Source organism: Xenopus tropicalis, chromosome 4, assembly GCF_000004195.4.
Source record: "Xenopus tropicalis strain Nigerian chromosome 4, UCB_Xtro_10.0, whole genome shotgun sequence".
Lineage (NCBI taxonomy): Eukaryota > Metazoa > Chordata > Amphibia > Anura > Pipidae > Xenopus > Xenopus tropicalis.
Genome location: NC_030680.2, coordinates 143,630,100 through 143,649,362, shown reverse-complemented (window position 1 = coordinate 143,649,362; position 19,263 = coordinate 143,630,100). Strand labels below are relative to the sequence as shown.

General features: G+C 43.7%; 2 protein-coding genes across 2 annotated transcripts; both read right to left on the bottom strand.

Annotated features, from left to right (window-relative positions):
- Positions 1–5,281: 5,281 nt before the first annotated feature.
- Positions 5,282–19,166, bottom strand: LOC100487738. The gene is made up of 2 exons (XM_002939351.5): positions 18,975–19,166; positions 5,282–7,757 (listed from the first exon to the last, which is right to left on the bottom strand). The coding sequence occupies exon 2, from the start codon at positions 7,740–7,742 to the stop codon at positions 5,445–5,447; it is 2,298 nt and encodes a 765-aa protein (XP_002939397.1). The 5' UTR covers positions 7,743–7,757; positions 18,975–19,166; the 3' UTR covers positions 5,282–5,444.
- Positions 13,068–16,339, bottom strand: LOC116410477. Its single transcript, XM_031901226.1, has one exon. It carries the CDS (start codon positions 16,199–16,201, stop codon positions 13,091–13,093), a length of 3,111 nt encoding a protein of 1,036 aa, XP_031757086.1. The 5' UTR covers positions 16,202–16,339; the 3' UTR covers positions 13,068–13,090.
- Positions 19,167–19,263: the final 97 nt, after the last annotated feature.

Sequence of the window (19,263 nt, the reverse complement as noted above, 5' to 3'; positions counted from 1 at the left end):
AAAAAAAATGAATTTTATGTGGCAAATGCCCCGCTGGGTGGGTGATTAGCAAATAATGCCACTGTGTGCTGCTGGCTGGAAACCTAATGGGTGCCGGTAGTGAAGGCCGACAGGCCCTATCCTCTTACAGCCAAACACTGGTAACCTGCCCAGTGCTACAGGGCTAATTAGAAATGTCATTAGATTACATTGTAGATGTACAGGGTTTCCTTTGCTCTGCAGCGTGGCCGTGTCGCTATATATACAGTATATAGAGGCAATGAACAGAAAGGGACCGACAGACACAGATAACACCTGTAAAACTGTATAATAAATGTATACTGGGAAGTTACTTGAAATTACATTTTATTTTTGAGTTTAGTTCCCCTTTAATCTAGACTCCTTTACCATAGAAAATGCCATTAACAGAACACAGAAGAAAAGTACATTTAGGGGCGGAGAGTTCCAATAAATTTTTATTATCTGGGTTCTTGAAAACATCATTTGGAGCGGCTGCGGCGCCGGGGGGCCCCTCCCTGTGCGCGTTTATTGTATCGAATGAATTCAGTGCGGCCGTGGCCCAGGCGCCGCTTCTCGGATTATTTGTAAACACTCAATGATTTCTCCGAACAATGAAACTTCGTCAGTGAACTGTTCAATATCAGACAGTAATTTAAAGGGTAAGCGAGGCGTGTAATTGAGTTTGTCAGTGTAATTGCGTTTAGGAATAGATAGGGCTTTCTTCTCCCTTTCGGAACCCGGCGCGGGCCGCCGATTCCAGGGCCTGATGAATTCGGTTACGGGAGATAATTGGGGAGACGCTTCGAGGAGGAATCTTTTGTTCTGACGCCGTTACCTTTGAGATGGTCGGGCTGAATGGGACACGGGGGGGTTAAAGTGCGCTTTAACTGTTGGTATTGGGGTATTTATAACAAGTTCAGTGCAATGCAGGGGTATTTATGGTACCCTCTGTGTGCCGCACCACCTACACTGAGGGGCATATACAGGTATGGGATCCCTTATCCAGAAAGCTCCGAATTACAAAAAGCCCATCTCCCATAGACTCCATTTTAATCAAATAATTCAGAATTTTAACGGCTTTCCTTTTTCTCTGTAATAATAAAACAGTACCTGTACTTGATCCCAACTAAGATATAATTACCCCTTATTGGGGGCAGAACAGCCCTATTGGGTTTATTTCATGGTTAAATGATTCCCTTTTCTCTGTAATAATAAAACAGTACCTGTACTTGATCCCAGCTAAGATACAATTACCCCTTATTAGGGGCAGAACAGCCCTATTGGGTTTATTTAATGGTTAAATGATTCCCTTTTCTCTGTAATAATAAAACAGTACCTGTACTTGATCCCAACTAAGATATAATTACCCCTTATTGGGGCAGAACAGCCCTATTGGGTTTATTTAATGGTTAAATGATTCCCTTTTCTCTGTAATAATAAAACAGTACCCGTACTTGATCCCAACTAAGATATAATTACCCCTTATTGGGGCAGAACAGCCCTATTGGGTTTATTTAATGGTTAAATGATTCCCTTTTCTCTGTAATAATAAAACACTACCTGTACTTGATCCCAACTAAGATATAATTACCCCTTATTGGGGGCAGAACAGCCCTATTGGGTTTATTTAATGGTTAAATGATTCCCTTTTCTCTGTAATAATAAAACAGTACCTGTACTTGATCCCAACTAAGATATAATTACCCCTTATGGGGGGCAGAACAGCCCTATTGGGTTTATTTAATGGTTAAATGATTCCCTTTTCTCTGTAATAATAAAACAGTACCTGTACTTGATCCCAACTAAGATATAATTACCCCTTATTGGGGCAGAACAGCCCTATTGGGTTTATTTCATGGTTAAATGATTCCCTTTTCTCTGTAATAATAAAACAGTACCTGTACTTGATCCCAACTAAGATATAATTACCCCTTATTGGGGCAGAACAGCCCTATTGGGTTTATTTCATGGTTAAATGATTCCCTTTTCTCTGTAATAATAAAACAGTACCTGTACTTGATCCCAACTAAGATATAATTACCCCTTATTGGGGCAGAACAGCCCTATTGGGTCCTCTCTTCCCGGTCTGTCTTGCAGCCACAGGGCCTGCTCCCCCTACAACACTTTCTATCAGTAAATTACTAATCACACTGCATTTTTGCCCTAGAATTTCATTAGATTTTCATTATGCATAAGAAGAAACAAAATGCTCCGGGGCTGATCTATCAGTAATGTATTTCATTTCTCCAGGGTAAGGGTTTCTCTGAAGGTTGAGTTTCTCATTGGTGGATTTAATTCTGCAGAAGGTTTGGGCTCTATAGCAAGGTTGGACATTCCACAAGCACTGGCTTTATTGCCTGTCGTTATAGTCTGCGGCGGCATCTGTCATATTTATGGCACATTTTAATTCTAGTGGGTAAATGTAACTGATACACTTGCCAGTCACTTGTACTTATATAGACATTATATATATATATTGATATATCACACCGCCCCTGTTTAATCAGTAATTGACGGTAATTATGGCTGCCGCTTGGCATAGGAATAAGCAGAAGACGTCGGGGACCAATCAGATTCCTGACACTGTTTATTTGTCCTTTCCTGAAAAAATAACCCACAAATGCTGAATTGTGCCGGAACAGATGGGGAAGGGGAGAGCGGCCAAATCATAAACTGCTCCTCTGAGTCCTTAGGAGACACCTGTCTAAAATGGCTTCATTATGGGGAACAGTTAGTGACATTGTTATATCCCTGCACTGCTGATACTCACTGTGTATCCTGTGCCTGTAATATGTATGTATGCATTATAACTTTATATTACATTATTATATTATTTTTTATTATAACAGGGGTTTTGTAAGATAAATACAAAGTTTTAAAAAAAAAAAAAACAAATAAATATAACATACAGTTGCAATAAGCTAAGAGTCAAAGACACAAGAGGATGGAGGTCCCTTCCCCGTAGAGCTTACACTCTATATGGGACATAGTCCCATAACCCCTGCCTGGTCAGACTTCTACTGTTAAGAGAAAAATCTGATATTTATAAAACAACAACTTGAATTTTACCTGTAGGCTCTACAGCACCAGTATAGAAGGACCATATGGTGGTGGGTCCAGGTTTTGGTACTAAAAGGGTTAATGTAGCTTACTAGTGGCCGGGGGGGGGGCACTGTATAGACTGTAGATGGCAGGTTAAATGGGGTATTGTAAGACCAATAGAATTGGGTGTCACTGGGTGCAAATGGGAATGGTTGGGGCAAACAGGGTGTGGTAAAAATAATGCCAGTAAAATCGTTTTTGGTCCATTACAGGGGCATTGCTCGCATTTATAGTAATAGGAGAAGTCTGGCCAGACTGGCAGTGTTGGACTGGGGTGTCAGGGGCCCATTGGGCTGCCACCTGGGGGCCCCACTACAGTTCCAAGCTCCTGCCCACCCACTGCATGTACCCCAACCCCCTCCGTGATTGGGGTACATGCAGTGGAGGGAGCGAGATTGGTCGGCGCGGCCTGTGGGGCCCACTAGGGCCAGGGCAGACAGCGGGTTAAGTCCTATTACAGGTCAGTGTTAATGGGCCCCTCTCAAGTCCTGAAATAGTGAGACTGCGGCACAGGATACACAGTGAGTATAAGCAGTGCAGGGATGTAACAACATTGGGGGTATATTTATCATGCTGTGTAAAAAGTGGGGTGAAGCTTTAGCGGTAATGTTGCCCAGGGCAACCAATCAGCAATTAGATTTCAACAGTTTGAAAGCCAAAGCAAAGCATCTGATTGGCTGCTATGAGCAACATCACTGGTATGGCACCTTATATACAAGCGTAGTGCTCAGGGCTAAAATGAAAGCAGGCGTAGAACTAAAAGGCATGATAGGTAACCAATTTACCAAGACTTGCCCTTTAATCTGGGGGCTGTGTCCTGATTACTTTGGCCCTGTTTGACTGGCCAATTGGGATCCTCTTCTTGATAAAACGTAAAATGATAGGTAACCAGCCTTGTGCCCCTCAGAGCCCGATTTTTTTACCCTTGTGCCCCACAATTTGAGAGAAATAAGTGAAGAAACACTGGATAAATGCAAAGAGGGGCCCCTGGCATAAGATTTCCTGCACTGGAGTCTTTACATTACCAATGGCGCTACATGCCCTGCTGGCAGTGAATGTGTTAATGATGCCCTCCCTCCCATAAATCTAAACCTGGCAGAGTAAACGATGCATCATTGGAGGTCAAAGATATTAAAGTGAATGAGGATGCTCATTACAGTTAAAAATAAGCGCTGGCGAGCAGGTGTGTGCGATGTGGCCCCGGGGGTTAATAATGTGCAATGTGGCCAAGTTTAACAGCTGCTCTTCCTCAGTGTGATGCCTGCGACCGCTGCGTAGCGCCCCCCTGCTGTGCCCTCACTGATGGGACTGTCGGATTCCAGGACAATAGGGTTTTATCATATCACAGATACCCGACTGTGTCTATTCTATTACTCAGTACAGGTATGGGACCTGTTATCCAGAATGCACAGGACCTGGGGATTTCTGTAATTTGGATCGCCATACCTTAAAACTTCTAAAAAAAATCATTGTAATATTAAATAAACCCAATAGGACTGTTCTGCCCCCAATAAGGGGTAATTATATCTTAGTTGGGATCAAGTACAGGTACTGTTTTATTATTACAGAGAAAAGGGAATCATTTAACCATTAAATAAACCCAATAGGGCTGTTCTGCCCCCAATAAGGGGTAATTATATCTTAGTTGGGATCAAGTACAGGTACTGTTTTATTATTACAGAGAAAAGGGAATCATTTAACCATTAAATAAACCCAATAGGGCTGTTCTGCCCCAATAAGGGGTAATTATATCTTAGTTGGGATCAAGTACAGGTACTGTTTTATTATTACAGAGAAAAGGGAATCATTTAACCATGAAATAAACCCAATAGGGCTGTTCTGCCCCAATAAGGGGTAATTATATCTTAGTTGGGATCAAGTACAGGTACTGTTTTATTATTACAGAGAAAAGGGAATCATTTAACCATTAAATAAACCCAATAGGGCTGTTCTGCCCCAATAAGGGGTAATTATATCTTAGTTGGGATCAAGTACAGGTACTGTTTTATTATTACAGAGAAAAGGGAATCATTTAACCATGAAATAAAGACCCCTTATCCGGAATACCCTTGGTCCCGAGCATTCTAGATAACGGGTTCTATACCTGTATTGAAAAGCCTATAAAGTAACAGATAAGTATATGTAAAACTTCAATAGAACAATTTCCATAAAACATATCAACATACAAAATTTTCATTAACCCAATAAAAATTGTATTGGCCCTGAAGAAAATTAAACATCGGCATTAGTTATAAAGATGTAATAATTGAATGTTGGTTCAGTACATATTTTCCATTAGGTTTTAGCAAGTCGTGCCTATAACCAGGCTCTTTTCTGGTCGTTCAACAGTAGCTATAATTGTTGGGCATTTCACGGGCAGTTGAAGACCAATCATGTTGTAACTCCCCAGTCAAAATCTTTAAGCAGTCTTGGAGTATTTCAAACAAATGATCATCAACTCCTCCTTCAAAAACTGGTTTCGCAGCCCAGTCCTTTTTCAGTTTTGGGAAAACTATTTGGTCACGGTTCTGTCCAAACGATAATGTAGACTTTGCCGGACACTGGACAGAACCCTGTTTTCTTTTGACGTTGCGGTTGTGTGATAATGCCGCTAGGGTGGTACGAGCTATCACAGAGTCCATTGGAAATGACAATCTTTTTGGTTTGTACCTTGAGACCTTACTGTGAAAGTTCTCCAAATCACCAGTGTGACAGAATTTTCCGATGTGTGATAAATCGTTCAGAAATTTAGTATCGTTAATGATTTCAGCAAGGACAGAATGTGCCGGGTGATTGGCACCAATCCAACAAGTTTGTTTCTGTTCCTCGGGTGTTAAGCGCCGGTGCTGACATTTTTGATAGTGTTTTAATGCCCCGAAGGAATGTTCGTTTGCCACATGGTACAAAACCGACTTCCATTTATCAAGTAGAAGATCTACGTTTTGATCGCAGGTTTGTGCGCTCCACCAGAGATGATTGGTTATGGCGCTGATCCAGCGGGATATATCTTTACATTTTCTTTTTTTGCTAGCAGCAAGAAGCTTCCTGTGTAAACTCTTGCACAAGCGCCACACGTCGAACTGGTGATCAATTTTTTTATATTTCGTTGCCATTAATTTCCGTATGGAGCCGCGTCGATCCGTCGCAACAACTTTAACTTTTACTTTTTCGACTAGATTGTGTAGACATTTGTCAAAAGCCTCACACTCCGTTTGTCCGGCAGTTTTTCCAGACCCAAGCTGTTCAATCTTGAAGTCGATGATTTTCTTCGATGTTACGTCCATCATGGTATATGTACAAAATTTAGCCGAATGACCAGGGCTATCAAATTGGCCATCACCTGCCAATGCCATTGGCGTCCTTTTCCTTGCCATGACGTCCTTTTCCTTTTTCCATTGATGATCAATTGCAGGGAAGACATAGTTTCTCTGATAGTTATAAAACATTGTATGTGATATAAATGGGATACTCAACAACTTGAAAATATCATACGTTTTTTGATAAGTTGCTCCAGTAAGGATAATAGAGCCAGTAATTTCCAGATTTCCTATTGACGTTTCACCAAAGGTGGGCTGTGAGTTCCATAGCATTGAATGACCATCTAAACACGTTAGCCGAACACTCAACATACTGCCATCCAATTTTTTTTCTACCTCAACTATTGGAGACTGGCACGGTGGGTCAATATTGTGTTGGCAGCGCACTACATGCAAGAGATCATCCAGTTTATCTTCATAAATAATAAATTTCTTTTTGGATTTTATGACTTCAGGTACAACTGTCCGTTCCTCCTCGGTTTCAAATGAATCACTGTCAGTACTATATCCACCTGATGATAGTTCTTGAATATCAAATGTAGAATCTCCATCGGCTATAGAACCAAAAGAAGACTGAACAAATGGTTCTAATATGCTGGTAGAAGGTTCCCCTCCAATAGGTGAAATGAAGGACTCCATTGGTGCTGATGTTGAATGCATTGTCGATTGCAGATCACTTATTTTGCTGGTTGGTTTGGATCGAGTTGAAAAACACACAGGATATAGGTGATCTTGGAGAATGTGATGAACATCTGCCTGGATGAATTCTTCTCCACTTTGAGAACTCGTTTCCTTAGTAAGAATTTTTTTTGTTTGTGTAGAGCAATTTCTACATCTAGTGCACGTCATGGTCGAAGTATTGACCATATTCACTTTAGCATCGGTCTGTGTTCCAACAGTAACAAGACGCGAAATGACTCTTACGATGGTCGAAGCAGTCGATGGCTGTTCATCGTCAACTCGTCTTCGTTTAGCAGAAGCGACTATTGGCAGAGAGGGGGCGACTGTGAATAAAGTTGTAATCGGAACACGGACAGTATCAAAAATTGTTGGTACTGCATTTGGTTTTAAAATTCTTCGTGATCCGCTTTGCATGTAGGAACCCTCAGTAAAGTGTTTCGAACACATTCTGAAGTTTGCAGTTTTCCATCCTTGAAATATTCTTTGGGTAAGTAGTTCGAGGTCTTCCGAGTGCTGGCCTGTTTGCAAGAGCCAGTTTCGAATCCTTTCAATATTTTTTGGAAAGGGATGTAGAACAACATCCGGGTAAAGCAGTTTTTGGCCACTCCTGTGTGGACATCCATTAACAATACACTTAGGCATTATGGTGAATTAGAACTGAAAAAAAAAAAGGAAATGGAAAGTTATGCAATAAAATGTACTAATGTTATGATACTACAGCTGTCAAGCAAAAGAGTAAAAAAAAAAAAAAAAAATCAAATAATCATAGTCTGAGGATAAGAAAGTCACACTTATATTGTAGTGTCACTCACTGTGACCTACAGCACTTATATTTGCCTATTTGTCTCAATAGTTTGCATGCTGAATCTGTCACAGTGGCACAGATCCCGTTATACAGATAGCTAGAATCTCAGCCATAAAGCAGGGCAGGTCTGCTGCTTACAATGGGGGGATCAGATAGGATCTGTGCCACTGTGACAGAATGCTCTGTTATACAGATAGCTAGAATCTCAGCCATAAAGCAGGGCAAGACTGCTGCTTACAATGGGGGGGGGGGGGATCAGATAGGATCTGTGCCACTGTGACAGAATGCTCTGTTATACAGATAGCTAGAATCTCAGCCATAAAGCAGGGCAGGACTGCTGCTTACAATGGGGGGGGGGGGGTCAGATAGGATCTGTGCCACTGTGACAGAATGCTCTGTTATACAGATAGCTAGAATCTCAGCCATAAAGCAGGGCAGGACTGCTGCTTACAATGGGGGGATCAGATAGGATCTGTGCCACTGTGACAGAATGCTCTGTTATACAGATAGCTAGAATCTCAGCCATAAAGCAGGGCAAGACTGCTGCTTACAATGGGGGGGGGGGGATCAGATAGGATCTGTGCCACTGTGACAGAATGCTCTGTTATACAGATAGCTAGAATCTCAGCCATAAAGCAGGGCAGGACTGCTGCTTACAATGGGGGGGGGGGGGGGTCAGATAGGATCTGTGCCACTGTGACAGAATGCTCTGTTATACAGATAGCTAGAATCTCAGCCATAAAGCAGGGCAGGACTGCTGCTTACAATGGGGGGGGGGGGGGGGGGGGGGGTCAGATAGGATCTGTGCCACTGTGACAGAATGCTCTGTTATACAGATAGCTAGAATCTCAGCCATAAAGCAGGGCAGGACTGCGGCTTACAATGGGGGGGGGGGGGGGGGTCAGATAGGATCTGTGCCACTGTGACAGAATGCTCTGTTATACAGATAGCTAGAATCTCAGCCATAAAGCAGGGCAGGACTGCTGCTTACAATGGGGGGGGGGGGGGGGGTCAGATAGGATCTGTGCCACTGTGACAGAATGCTCTGTTATACAGATAGCTAGAATCTCAGCCATAAAGCAGGGCAGGACTGCTGCTTACAATGGGGGGATCAGATAGGATCTGTGCCACTGTGACAGAATGCTCTGTTATACAGATAGCTAGAATCTCAGCCATAAAGCAGGGCAGGACTGCTGCTTACAATGGGGGGATCAGATAGGATCTGTGCCACTGTGACAGAATGCTCTGTTATACAGATAGCTAGAATCTCAGCCATAAAGCAGGGCAGGACTGCTGCTTACAATGGGGGGATCAGATAGGATCTGTGCCACTGTGACAGAATGCTCTGTTATACAGATAGCTAGAATCTCAGCCATAAAGCAGGGCAGGACTGCTGCTTACAATGGGGGGATCAGATAGGATCTGTGCCACTGTGACAGAATGCTCTGTTATACAGATAGCTAGAATCTCAGCCATAAAGCAGGGCAGGACTGCTGCTTACAATGGGGGGATCAGATAGGATCTGTGCCACTGTGACAGAATGCTCTGTTATACAGATAGCTAGAATCTCAGCCATAAAGCAGGGCAGGACTGCTGCTTACAATGGGGGGATCAGATAGGATCTGTGCCACTGTGACAGAATGCTCTGTTATACAGATAGCTAGAATCTCAGCCATAAAGCAGGGCAGGACTGCTGCTTACAATGGGGGGATCAGATAGGGATTTTTATTAAGAAATTAAAACATAAAACAGAAAATCAAACTTTCAATTACATATCAAAATGAAAATTCAATTACATAACATCAAAATGACATTTTAATTAAATAACATCTGAAGATTGCACCCATGTGAAATCCACCCCCCTCCACAGTTTAGCATTGTCCTTGTTAATGCCAATCTCTTTGAGACGGATGAAATACAGTTCCCTCAAAATTCTTTTAACTGTTGGATCAATAGTTCCATCCTCCCCCCCGAAAGATTTACTGCACCTCATTATCCACAAAAAGTATCTAATGACAGTGAAAATCACAAAAAAGGTCTCATTATCCAAAGGATGCTTTCCCCTTACCAGCCCATACGCCCTTTCCCCATATGTGTGCCGACAGAACCTTCCAATTTTCAAAACTGACAGGACTTCATTATACAAAGCCCGAGATACCGAGCACTCTAATAAAAAGTGATTTGTGGTCTCTTCCACTTGGCACCCCCAGGGGCAGAGCCTGTTTACCACACTCAGATAGCTCAGATTGCCCCTAAGGAAGAGTTTCCCCTGGAAAGCCAGCCAGGCGTTATCCAGGAACTTGCCGGGGAGCCTATGGCCATTCAGGAACTTCAAGCAAGTTTTCATCTGCTCAGTTGTACAGTCTTTCAGGACTGGGGCAGAGATAAAAAAGGAATTCAATACAGACTCATATAACTGCTTCCTGGTAAGATTCCCTATTGCCCCAAAGTCCAAATTCCACTTCTTTATCAGCTTTAAGCCTAAAACTAAATGCTGTGGAAAGTACCCCCCCCTAATCCGGACCCCCTTCACTCTACCGCCCTCCATCCAGTCTCTGATAAAAGGCGAAACCCAGGACCTGACACAGTTCTCCCACAGAGAACACGTCCTTTGGCCCAGATTCCCAAAATTAAATTTCAGGAAAATGGTGCCAAAGAACGCGATTGGACAAACCATCCCTAACCCCCCCTCTTTTCTCTGCAGGAAAGTGACCCCTTTTTTTACTGGGTTCAGTCTGCTCCCCCCAGAGCATCTGAAAGAACAGACTGTAGAGCCGAGCAGAGAGAGATTCTGGCAGGGGAAACACATAGGCAACAAAAAGAAACAACGGGATCAGAAAAGTCTTGATCAAATTAACCCTTTCTCTATAGGTCAGCTTCCAAGATTTCCAGCGCTGAACTTTTGCCAAACCAGCATCCAGTTTCTCTTCCCAATTTAACAGACCATTATCATTCCTCCCGAATTTAACTCCCAAGATTTTTACCTGCTCTGGGGCTACTGGGAAATTACCAACCTGAAAAGCTGGTTCCCCTTCTAGAACCCAAAAAGCTTCCGACTTTTCCCGATTGACAGAGGAGCCAGAGGCCCCCGAGTAACTTCTGATGCAATCAGTGACCACCTCAACCTCCGCCTGCTTAGAAACGATCACTGACACATCATCCGCATAGGCAACAAACCTGAGGGGCTGCCCGCCGGGCACACAGACCCCCTCCAAGCCTTTCCTCTCCAGCATCCTCAGGAAGGGATCCAGAGCGAATACATAGAGAAGAGGACTCAGAGGGCAGCCCTGCCGCACCCCGGCCCCAACCTCAAAGTCTTCACCTTGCCAACCGTTAATCAATGGGAAGCTTTTTGCCCCTTCATACAAAACTTTAATCCAACTAATGAATCTGCCCGGGATGCCGTATTTAGACAAAACAGCCCATAGATAATCATGGTTAACATTATCAAAAGCTTTTGTCTGATCCAGAGACAACAGATACTTACCCCAACCATGAGCTTTGCATGACTCCAAGGCTTCCCTTATAGTAAGGATCGCCCCAAAGATGCTCCGCCCCTTCACCGTGCAGAACTGACAGGACGATAATAAAGTGCCTGAAAATAAAATTAACCGGGAAAAAAGGATCTTTGCCAGAATCTTTCTATCGGAGTTGAGAAGGGCAATCGGCCTCCAGTTCTCAATCCTCTCATCATCCTTCCCCTTTGACAGCAGAATCAGGGCAGAGCACCTCATTGACTCACACAACCCACTCCCCAGACATCCATTAAAGATCTTTGTTAACACCGGGACTAACAGCTCCTTAAAGGTCTTATAGAATTCTGCTGTAAGCCCATCAGGCCCAGGAGCTTTCTTGTTGTTTAACTTATCAATCGCACCCTCCACCTCCTCTTCCCCAATATCTGCTGTCAAAGTGGAGAAATCCAAATTAGCTGTATCAGGTCCTGGGGTCGCCCTTAAGAAGCTTTCAGTCCTTTCCCTCTCCAAAGCCTTACGTCTGAAGAAGCCAGCATAGTATGACCTTACAACTCTGAGGATACCCTCCCTGGATTTCTGCAAACTTCCCTCAGAATCAATAAGGCCAGTCACCTGCTTTTTCTTAAAGGTCTCTCTACAGTTCTGGAAAGGGTCCGGGGAGTTTTTTGCCCCAAAATCCCTTTCCAGTACCATAGAGTCCTGGCGACTGTACTGATGCTGCTTCATCAGAGTTTTCAACTGGGCAATTTTCTCCCCCACCACCCCGGCCGAAATTAAGGTTTCCAACTTCTTTCTCAGAGACTGGTATGTTCTAGATCTTATACCCTCCCTTTTAACAGATAGTTTTGTGAAGAAGGTTCGGATTTCTTCTTTCGTACCCTCCCACCACTGTTGGATTGAATCAAAGAAGTCCAGCTTTGACCACTGGGCCTCAAAAAAACTCTTAAAAGAGCCATTCCTTGCAGCTTCCTTCAATGACTCAAATCCCAGTCTCCACAACCCTCTACCCCTTCTCGGGAGCTCTGACATCCCATATTTAAAGGAAACCATTAAATGGTCTGAAAAATCTACCAATGTTTCCTTTACATCTGAAAAAGTATCTCTCTCTTTAACAAAAACCAAATCTATGCGACTACTACGGTTTGCACAAAAATAAGTATGGACACCCTTCCTCCCATTCCAGGTCGCCACATCCACCAGCCCCGCCTGCCTGATAATATTAGACAAAAAGGCCCCTTCATATTTATTATATTTACCTGTCCTGTCCCCTGGCTTCAGGACTTCATTAAAATCCCCAGCCAGAATGACAGGACAAGAAACACACAAAAAAGGTTTAATTTCGCCTAACAGTTCTTTCCTCTCTGCTATCGTATGTGGCCCATAAACATTAATCAGCCTAAACGTCTCACCCTGAAAATGAACATCTAGGAGTATACAGCGTCCTATTCTGATCTCCAAAAAACGTTTGATTTTAAGATCAAAATGACCTTTAAAAAGAATTCCCACCCCCCCTGCAGATTCCTCTGCAATAGACCAAAAAGAGGGTCCAAATTGCCATTCTCTTTTAGCATTAAACATTTCTGTGCCATCAGTTAATCTTGTTTCTTGTAAGAAAAGAACATCAAAATTAGATTTCCCTAAAAAATCATAAACTTCAGCCCTTGTTTTATGGTTCTTTATACTACACACATTGATAGTACAAAAATGAATCAATTGTTTTGACATTTTGGAGATTTAGCCAGCCTACCCTCCTTCCCCTCTCCAAATCTCTTATACTGAGGCTTCCCTAATCCACTTGAAGGGCCACCGTCTTTCTCAAAAAACCCATTCCCATCTATAGATTCCCTTTCCTCATCACTTTCTGTCCGACCTTTCCTTTTCTTCCCCTGATCCTCAGTTATCTCCATTTCTACATGGGAAGGGACCTGTTCTTCAATTTCACAATTCATTTCTTCTGTCACATGAGGCAAAGAAGCCTTGGATTTCTTTTTCGCCTTCTTCTTTTTCTGCTTCTTCCCTGTTTCTTTCCCATGCTCCCTCTCTTCATCCTCCAACCTGCTTAACTCTTCCTCTTCTTCCTCAGCCATATCCCCCCAAGATTTCCCATCAGGGAGTTCAAACCTATTAGAGGTTTCAATATTTGTTTGGAAAACCATCTTGCCTACCCTCTTCCTTGTTTTCCTTCCTACCTCCTCCCATCCTTCTTTCTCAACCTCCACTTCCCTTCTTATCCCTTCTCCCCCATCCTTCTCAATAGTCTGGGACAAAACTTCCCCATCTTCCTTCCTGTTAGAGATTTCCTCACATACACCCACCTCCACCCTGGGTACCTCCTCCTGAAAAAACTCTTTTTCAATTCTAGGGCATTTTTTTACAATATTGTGCCAGGCTTCTGGGCATTCCCGGTGCGTATGTCCCAAATCATTACAAAGGTTGCACCTTACCTTATTGCATTCCTTACTAACATGCCCCTGAGCCCCACATAATGCACAAATTTTGAGAGTGCAATCATTGGCCAGATGACGCTTTGAACCACACTTGAAACACTGCTTGGGTTGTCCTGGATAAAAACAGACACCCCTCTCCTTTCCGATAAAGAAAGAGTTTGGGAGATGCTTAGTAACATTATTGGATACATCCAATCTCACTTGTACTTTCCATCCCACAATCCAGAAACCCTCCTCATTATATAACCTTGTCAGTGGCGCCAGGACCTTACATTGGCGCTTAAGCCAGACCAAAACATCTTCTGGGGGAATGGATTCATTTTTAAAAATGACAGTGACGTTCTTAACTTCTGGCTTTGAAACAGGTATGGCCCTGAAACCTTCCCACTCTGGGGATCTTCCCTTCTCCTGATAGAGACTCCAAAATCTATCCAAACCTTGTGGTAATTTAAAACTTACTTCAAATTCCACATCGGACACTGTTATAAAAGCATTAACATCAGAAGGTGTAAAACCCATTGATTCCTTTATCAAATTCCTGCAGATATACCTACTGCCTGGCATCTTTTCCTTCTCCCCATCCCATTTAATCTTAACTACATTTATCCTTTTAAACACAGGCCCATCAAAAAGAGTTTCTTGTTGCCTTGCAAAAAATCTTCTTTTTTCCCAAAACCCTTTACTTCCTTGATCCTCTCCCCCTGCATTTGACACTTCCATTGACTTAGTAGGATTTGCCACTTCATTTGCTTTACCCAAAACATTATCAGGAGTTACCAGCATATTATTCCCATTATCCACAGAACATGCAGAAACAATGGGGTTAGAAGGGTTAGAGGTAGGGGGGTTGGAGGTAGAGGGGTTAAGAGTGGATGGGTTAGAGGTAGGGGGGTTAGAGGTAGGGGGGTTAGAGGTAGAAATAGAATCAGAGGGGACATCAGAGGGTTTAGGTACAGACATAACAGCAGATTGCCCTTTCCCTGTTCCCTCCTCCTCCCCCCTAAGCACAAAATCCATATACATTGCTTCAAATGATTTCCCCCCTTTACCAGCCTGTTGCATTTCATCAAAACGAGTTCTGTTTTTAAACACCTCTTCCCAGGGTTTAATTAACAGCATAGTTTGCTCAATTTCCCCATCAGCCTCCTCCAACTCTTTGTTTATTATAGCAAGCTTTCTTATTCCTAAAGCTCTAGCTTCCCCTTTAGCAAACTTAATGTTAGCAATCCCCCTCTCAATATCCCTCTCCAAAGCTCTCTTTTTGTCTTTAAGAAAGTTCACAGTCCTTAGAGCTTTAGCAATCACCATAGGGTCAGGATTCTCTCCAGCAGCAAGTGCCTCGTTAGCACAATTAGTATCAGTCTCTTTACTCACAGCAGTAACAGTCTCTATACAGGCTGAAAATGTCTCTTTAGCAGCAGCACAAACAGTCTTTAAATCAGCAGAAATAACATTATTATCAGCAGCAGAAAGTGAGTCAGTAGCAGTGAGTGGATCAGCAGGAATAGCGGCCCCACCAGTAGCAGGAGAAGCCACAGCAGCAGAAAGTGAGTCAGTAGCAGTCAGTGGATCAGCAGGAATAGCGGCCCCACCAGTAGCAGGAGAAGCCATAGCAGCAGAATAAGACATTTTAGCTTTCGCTATAGTAGCAGTTGGATTCCCAGCAGTAACACAGTCCTTGCTCACCTGCCCAAAGCCCCCTTCCCCCACCTCCACTCCAGGCTCCTCTGCACAGTCCAAAGCCCCCTCTGCCACCGCCATAGCCAGATTCTCACAGGCGCAATTAGCAGCATTTTCAGCAGCCACATCAGCATTATGCGTGCCCTCCGCAGGACACAACTCCCAGCATGCACTGCTAGCCTCCCGATGCTTTAGCTCCACACAGACAGGCCCCGCAGGCACATTGCTGGATCTCTCTGCTCTCCCAGCTGCCATTACTTTACTTGCACCAAACTCCCCGCTCCTCCCGGGGGTCTCAGGTTCCACACTGTCACCCCCCAACAGGTCACTGGAGGATAATTGCGCAGGGGTCTCACACAACTGACTATTGGTGGCACTTTGAGGGGTTTCAGAGCCAGACATAGGGATGGGAGGCATACTCAGGGGGGGGGACATGCTTGTTTGTGGGTCAGGCTCATCAGGCAACAAAACTGGAGTTCTTTCCAAATCTTCTGATATTGTCTGTGAAAAGGATTCATTCATATCCTCCTCCTCCATGCTGCTTCCACTATCTTCCCTTCCTCCCACCTTCTTTCTCTTGGGCTTAGCTTTACTTACTTCACTTTCTGCCGCCATTTTCTGGCTTGAGCCTTTCCTTCCAGAAACAACAGTTTTCTTTTCATTCCTCACACGAAGAGAAAATCTTCTTTTCATTTTCCACAACAATAAAGAAAGTCAGTTTTTTGTTTTTCTTTTTAAACCCCAAACCGGGAAACAAACAGCCCCCCAGACCCTTACAGGGCCTGGGGAAAGTTCACCTCACAGGAGCTCCCTCACAGCACCTCCACTCAGCAAGAGATTGTGGCTTACAATGAGGGATCAGATAGGATCTGTGCCACTGTGACAGAATGCTCTGTTATACAGATAGCTAGAATCTCAGCCATAAAGCAGGGCAGGACTGCTGCTTACAATGGGGGGATCAGATAGGATCTGTGCCACTGTGACAGAATGCTCTGTTATACAGATAGCTAGAATCTCAGCCATAAAGCAGGGCAGGACTGCTGCTTACAATGGGGGGATCAGATAGGATCTGTGCCACTGTGACAGAATGCTCTGTTATACAGATAGCTAGAATCTCAGCCATAAAGCAGGGCAGGACTGCTGCTTACAATGGGGGGATCAGATAGGATCTGTGCCACTGTGACAGAATGCTCTGTTATACAGATAGCTAGAATCTCAGCCATAAAGCAGGGCAGGACTGCTGCTTACAATGGGGGGGATCAGATAGGATCTGTGCCACTGTGACAGAATGCTCTGTTATACAGATAGCTAGAATCTCAGCCATAAAGCAGGGCAGGACTGCTGCTTACAATGGGGGGGATCAGATAGGATCTGTGCCACTGTGACAGAATGCTCTGTTATACAGATAGCTAGAATCTCAGCCATAAAGCAGGGCAGGACTGCTGCTTACAATGGGGGATCAGATAGGATCTGTGCCACAGTGACAGAATGCTCTGTTATACAGATAGCTAGAATCTCAGCCATAAAGCAGGGCAGGACTGCTGCTTACAATGGGGGGATCAGATAGGATCTGTGCCACTGTGACAGAATGCTCTGTTATACAGATAGCTAGAATCTCAGCCATAAAGCAGGGCAGGACTGCTGCTTACAATGGGGGGATCAGATAGGATCTGTGCCACTGTGACAGAATGCTCTGTTATACAGATAGCTAGAATCTCAGCCATAAAGCAGGGCAGGACTGCTGCTTACAATGGGTACACATTGACTAATGATCCCATACATGCACATTTAAGCTTAGTGCAACTCTATTGATTTATCAGCTATTAAGCTTGTTTGGGGCCCACACACAAACACACATAAATAATAGTAAACTTTGTACATAAATTAAACACATTTCACAAACTGACTTCCAGGAGTGTATATGTCACCATGGAATTGTTATTTTACTTTCTGTTCTGTGGGTCTCCAGTTTGGAGTTTCAGCAGCTATCTGGTTGCTAGGGTCCAAATTACTTTAGCAGCCAGGGAGTGGTTTAAACAAGAGACTGAATATGAATAGGAGAGGGCCTAAATAAAAATATAAGGTATATTAAAAGGAACAGTAACACCAAAAAAGTGTATAAAAGTAACTAAAATATAATGTGCTGCTGCCTGCACTGGTAAAAGTTGTGTGTTTACTTCAGAAAGTCTACTATAATTTATATAAATAAGCTGCTATGTAGCCATGGAGGCAGCCATTCGAAGGAGAAAAGGCACAGGCACATAGCAGATAACAGATAAAACACTATTGTATCCTACAGAGCTTATCTGTTATCTGCTATGTAACCTGTGCCTTTTTTCCTTTGAATGGCTGCCCCCATGGCTTATTATATAAATTATAGTAGGGTTTCTGTAGCAAACACACCAGTTTTACCAGTGCAGGGCAACAGTGCATTATATTTTAATTACTTTAAAGCTCTTTCATTTTTTGGTGTTACTGTTCCTTTAAGTAACAATAAAACAGCAGCCCTCACAGAGCAATAGTTTTTTGGTTGCTGGGGTCAGTGACCCCCCATTTGAAAGCTGGAAACAGAGCAATAGTTTTTTGGTTGCCGGGGTCAGTGACCCCCATTTGAAAGCTGGAAACAGAGCAATCGTTTTTTGGTTGCCGGGGTCAGTGACCCCCCATTTGAAAGCTGGAAACAGAGCAATCGTTTTTTGGTTGCCGGGGTCAGTGACCCCCATTTGAAAGCTGGAAACAGAGCAATCGTTTTTTGGTTGCCGGGGTCAGTGACCCCCATTTGAAAGCTGGAAACAGAGCAATCGTTTTTTGGTTGCCGGGGTCAGTGACCCACATTTGAAAGCTGGAAACAGAGCAATCGTTTTTTGGTTGCCGGGGTCAGTGACCCCCCATTTGAAAGCTGGAAACAGAGCAATCGTTTTTTGGTTGCCGGGGTCAGTGACCCCCCATTTGAAAGCTGGAAACAGAGCAATCGTTTTTTGGTTGCCGGGGTCAGTGACCCCCATTTGAAAGCTGGAAACAGAGCAATTGTTTTTTGGTTGCCGGGGTCAGTGACACCCATTTGAAAGCTGGAAACAGAGCAATCGTTTTTTGGTTGCCGGGGTCAGTGACCCCCCCCATTTGAAAGCTGGAAACAGAGCAATCGTTTTTTGGTTGCCGGGGTCAGTGACCCCCATTTGAAAGCTGGAAAGGAGTATAAAAAGGAAGGTAAATAAGGCAAAAACAAAAATAAACAATAAAGAACAATAAAAAAGTTGCTTAACATTGGCCATTCTATAACATACTAAAAAGTTAACCCTTTAATGAACCACTAGAGTGCCCAGACTATGGGATACAGTTATTATCACTTCATTACCTTGCCCAGAGGCAGCATTGGGCGTCAATATACAAACCTGGCACATAGGTGGGGCAATTGGGCGCAAATGCTTTGATAATTCTGCTTATTCTAGACATAGCACAGCCTTACCTGCCTTACACAGGATCTCAGCGCACAATGTAGCACTTAGCTAGGCACAACGGCCAAAAGAGTATAATTAATAGTATTCATCTTGTTTCCATTCAGCAGGGAACTGCTTTGCACACTGGGCAGTGGAGTTAGCGCCAGAAGGCTAATAGAAACACTGAGCAGCGCTAACTGTACTTCCTGGTAAAAAGCCACGCCCACCCTTTCTCCGCCCAGCATTGCCTGTGACTGGCCAATCATGTGAAGCGGTGGGCAGGGAGACGGGTCTGCGCTCCAGGTGGGAGGCGTGGCC

Excerpts from the sequence above, each read along its gene's own strand:
- LOC100487738 (XM_002939351.5), bottom strand. The coding sequence starts at position 7,742 with ATGCCTAAGTGTATTGTTAATGGATGTCCACACAGGAGTGGCCAAAAA.
- LOC116410477 (XM_031901226.1), bottom strand. The coding sequence starts at position 16,201 with ATGAAAAGAAGATTTTCTCTTCGTGTGAGGAATGAAAAGAAAACTGTT.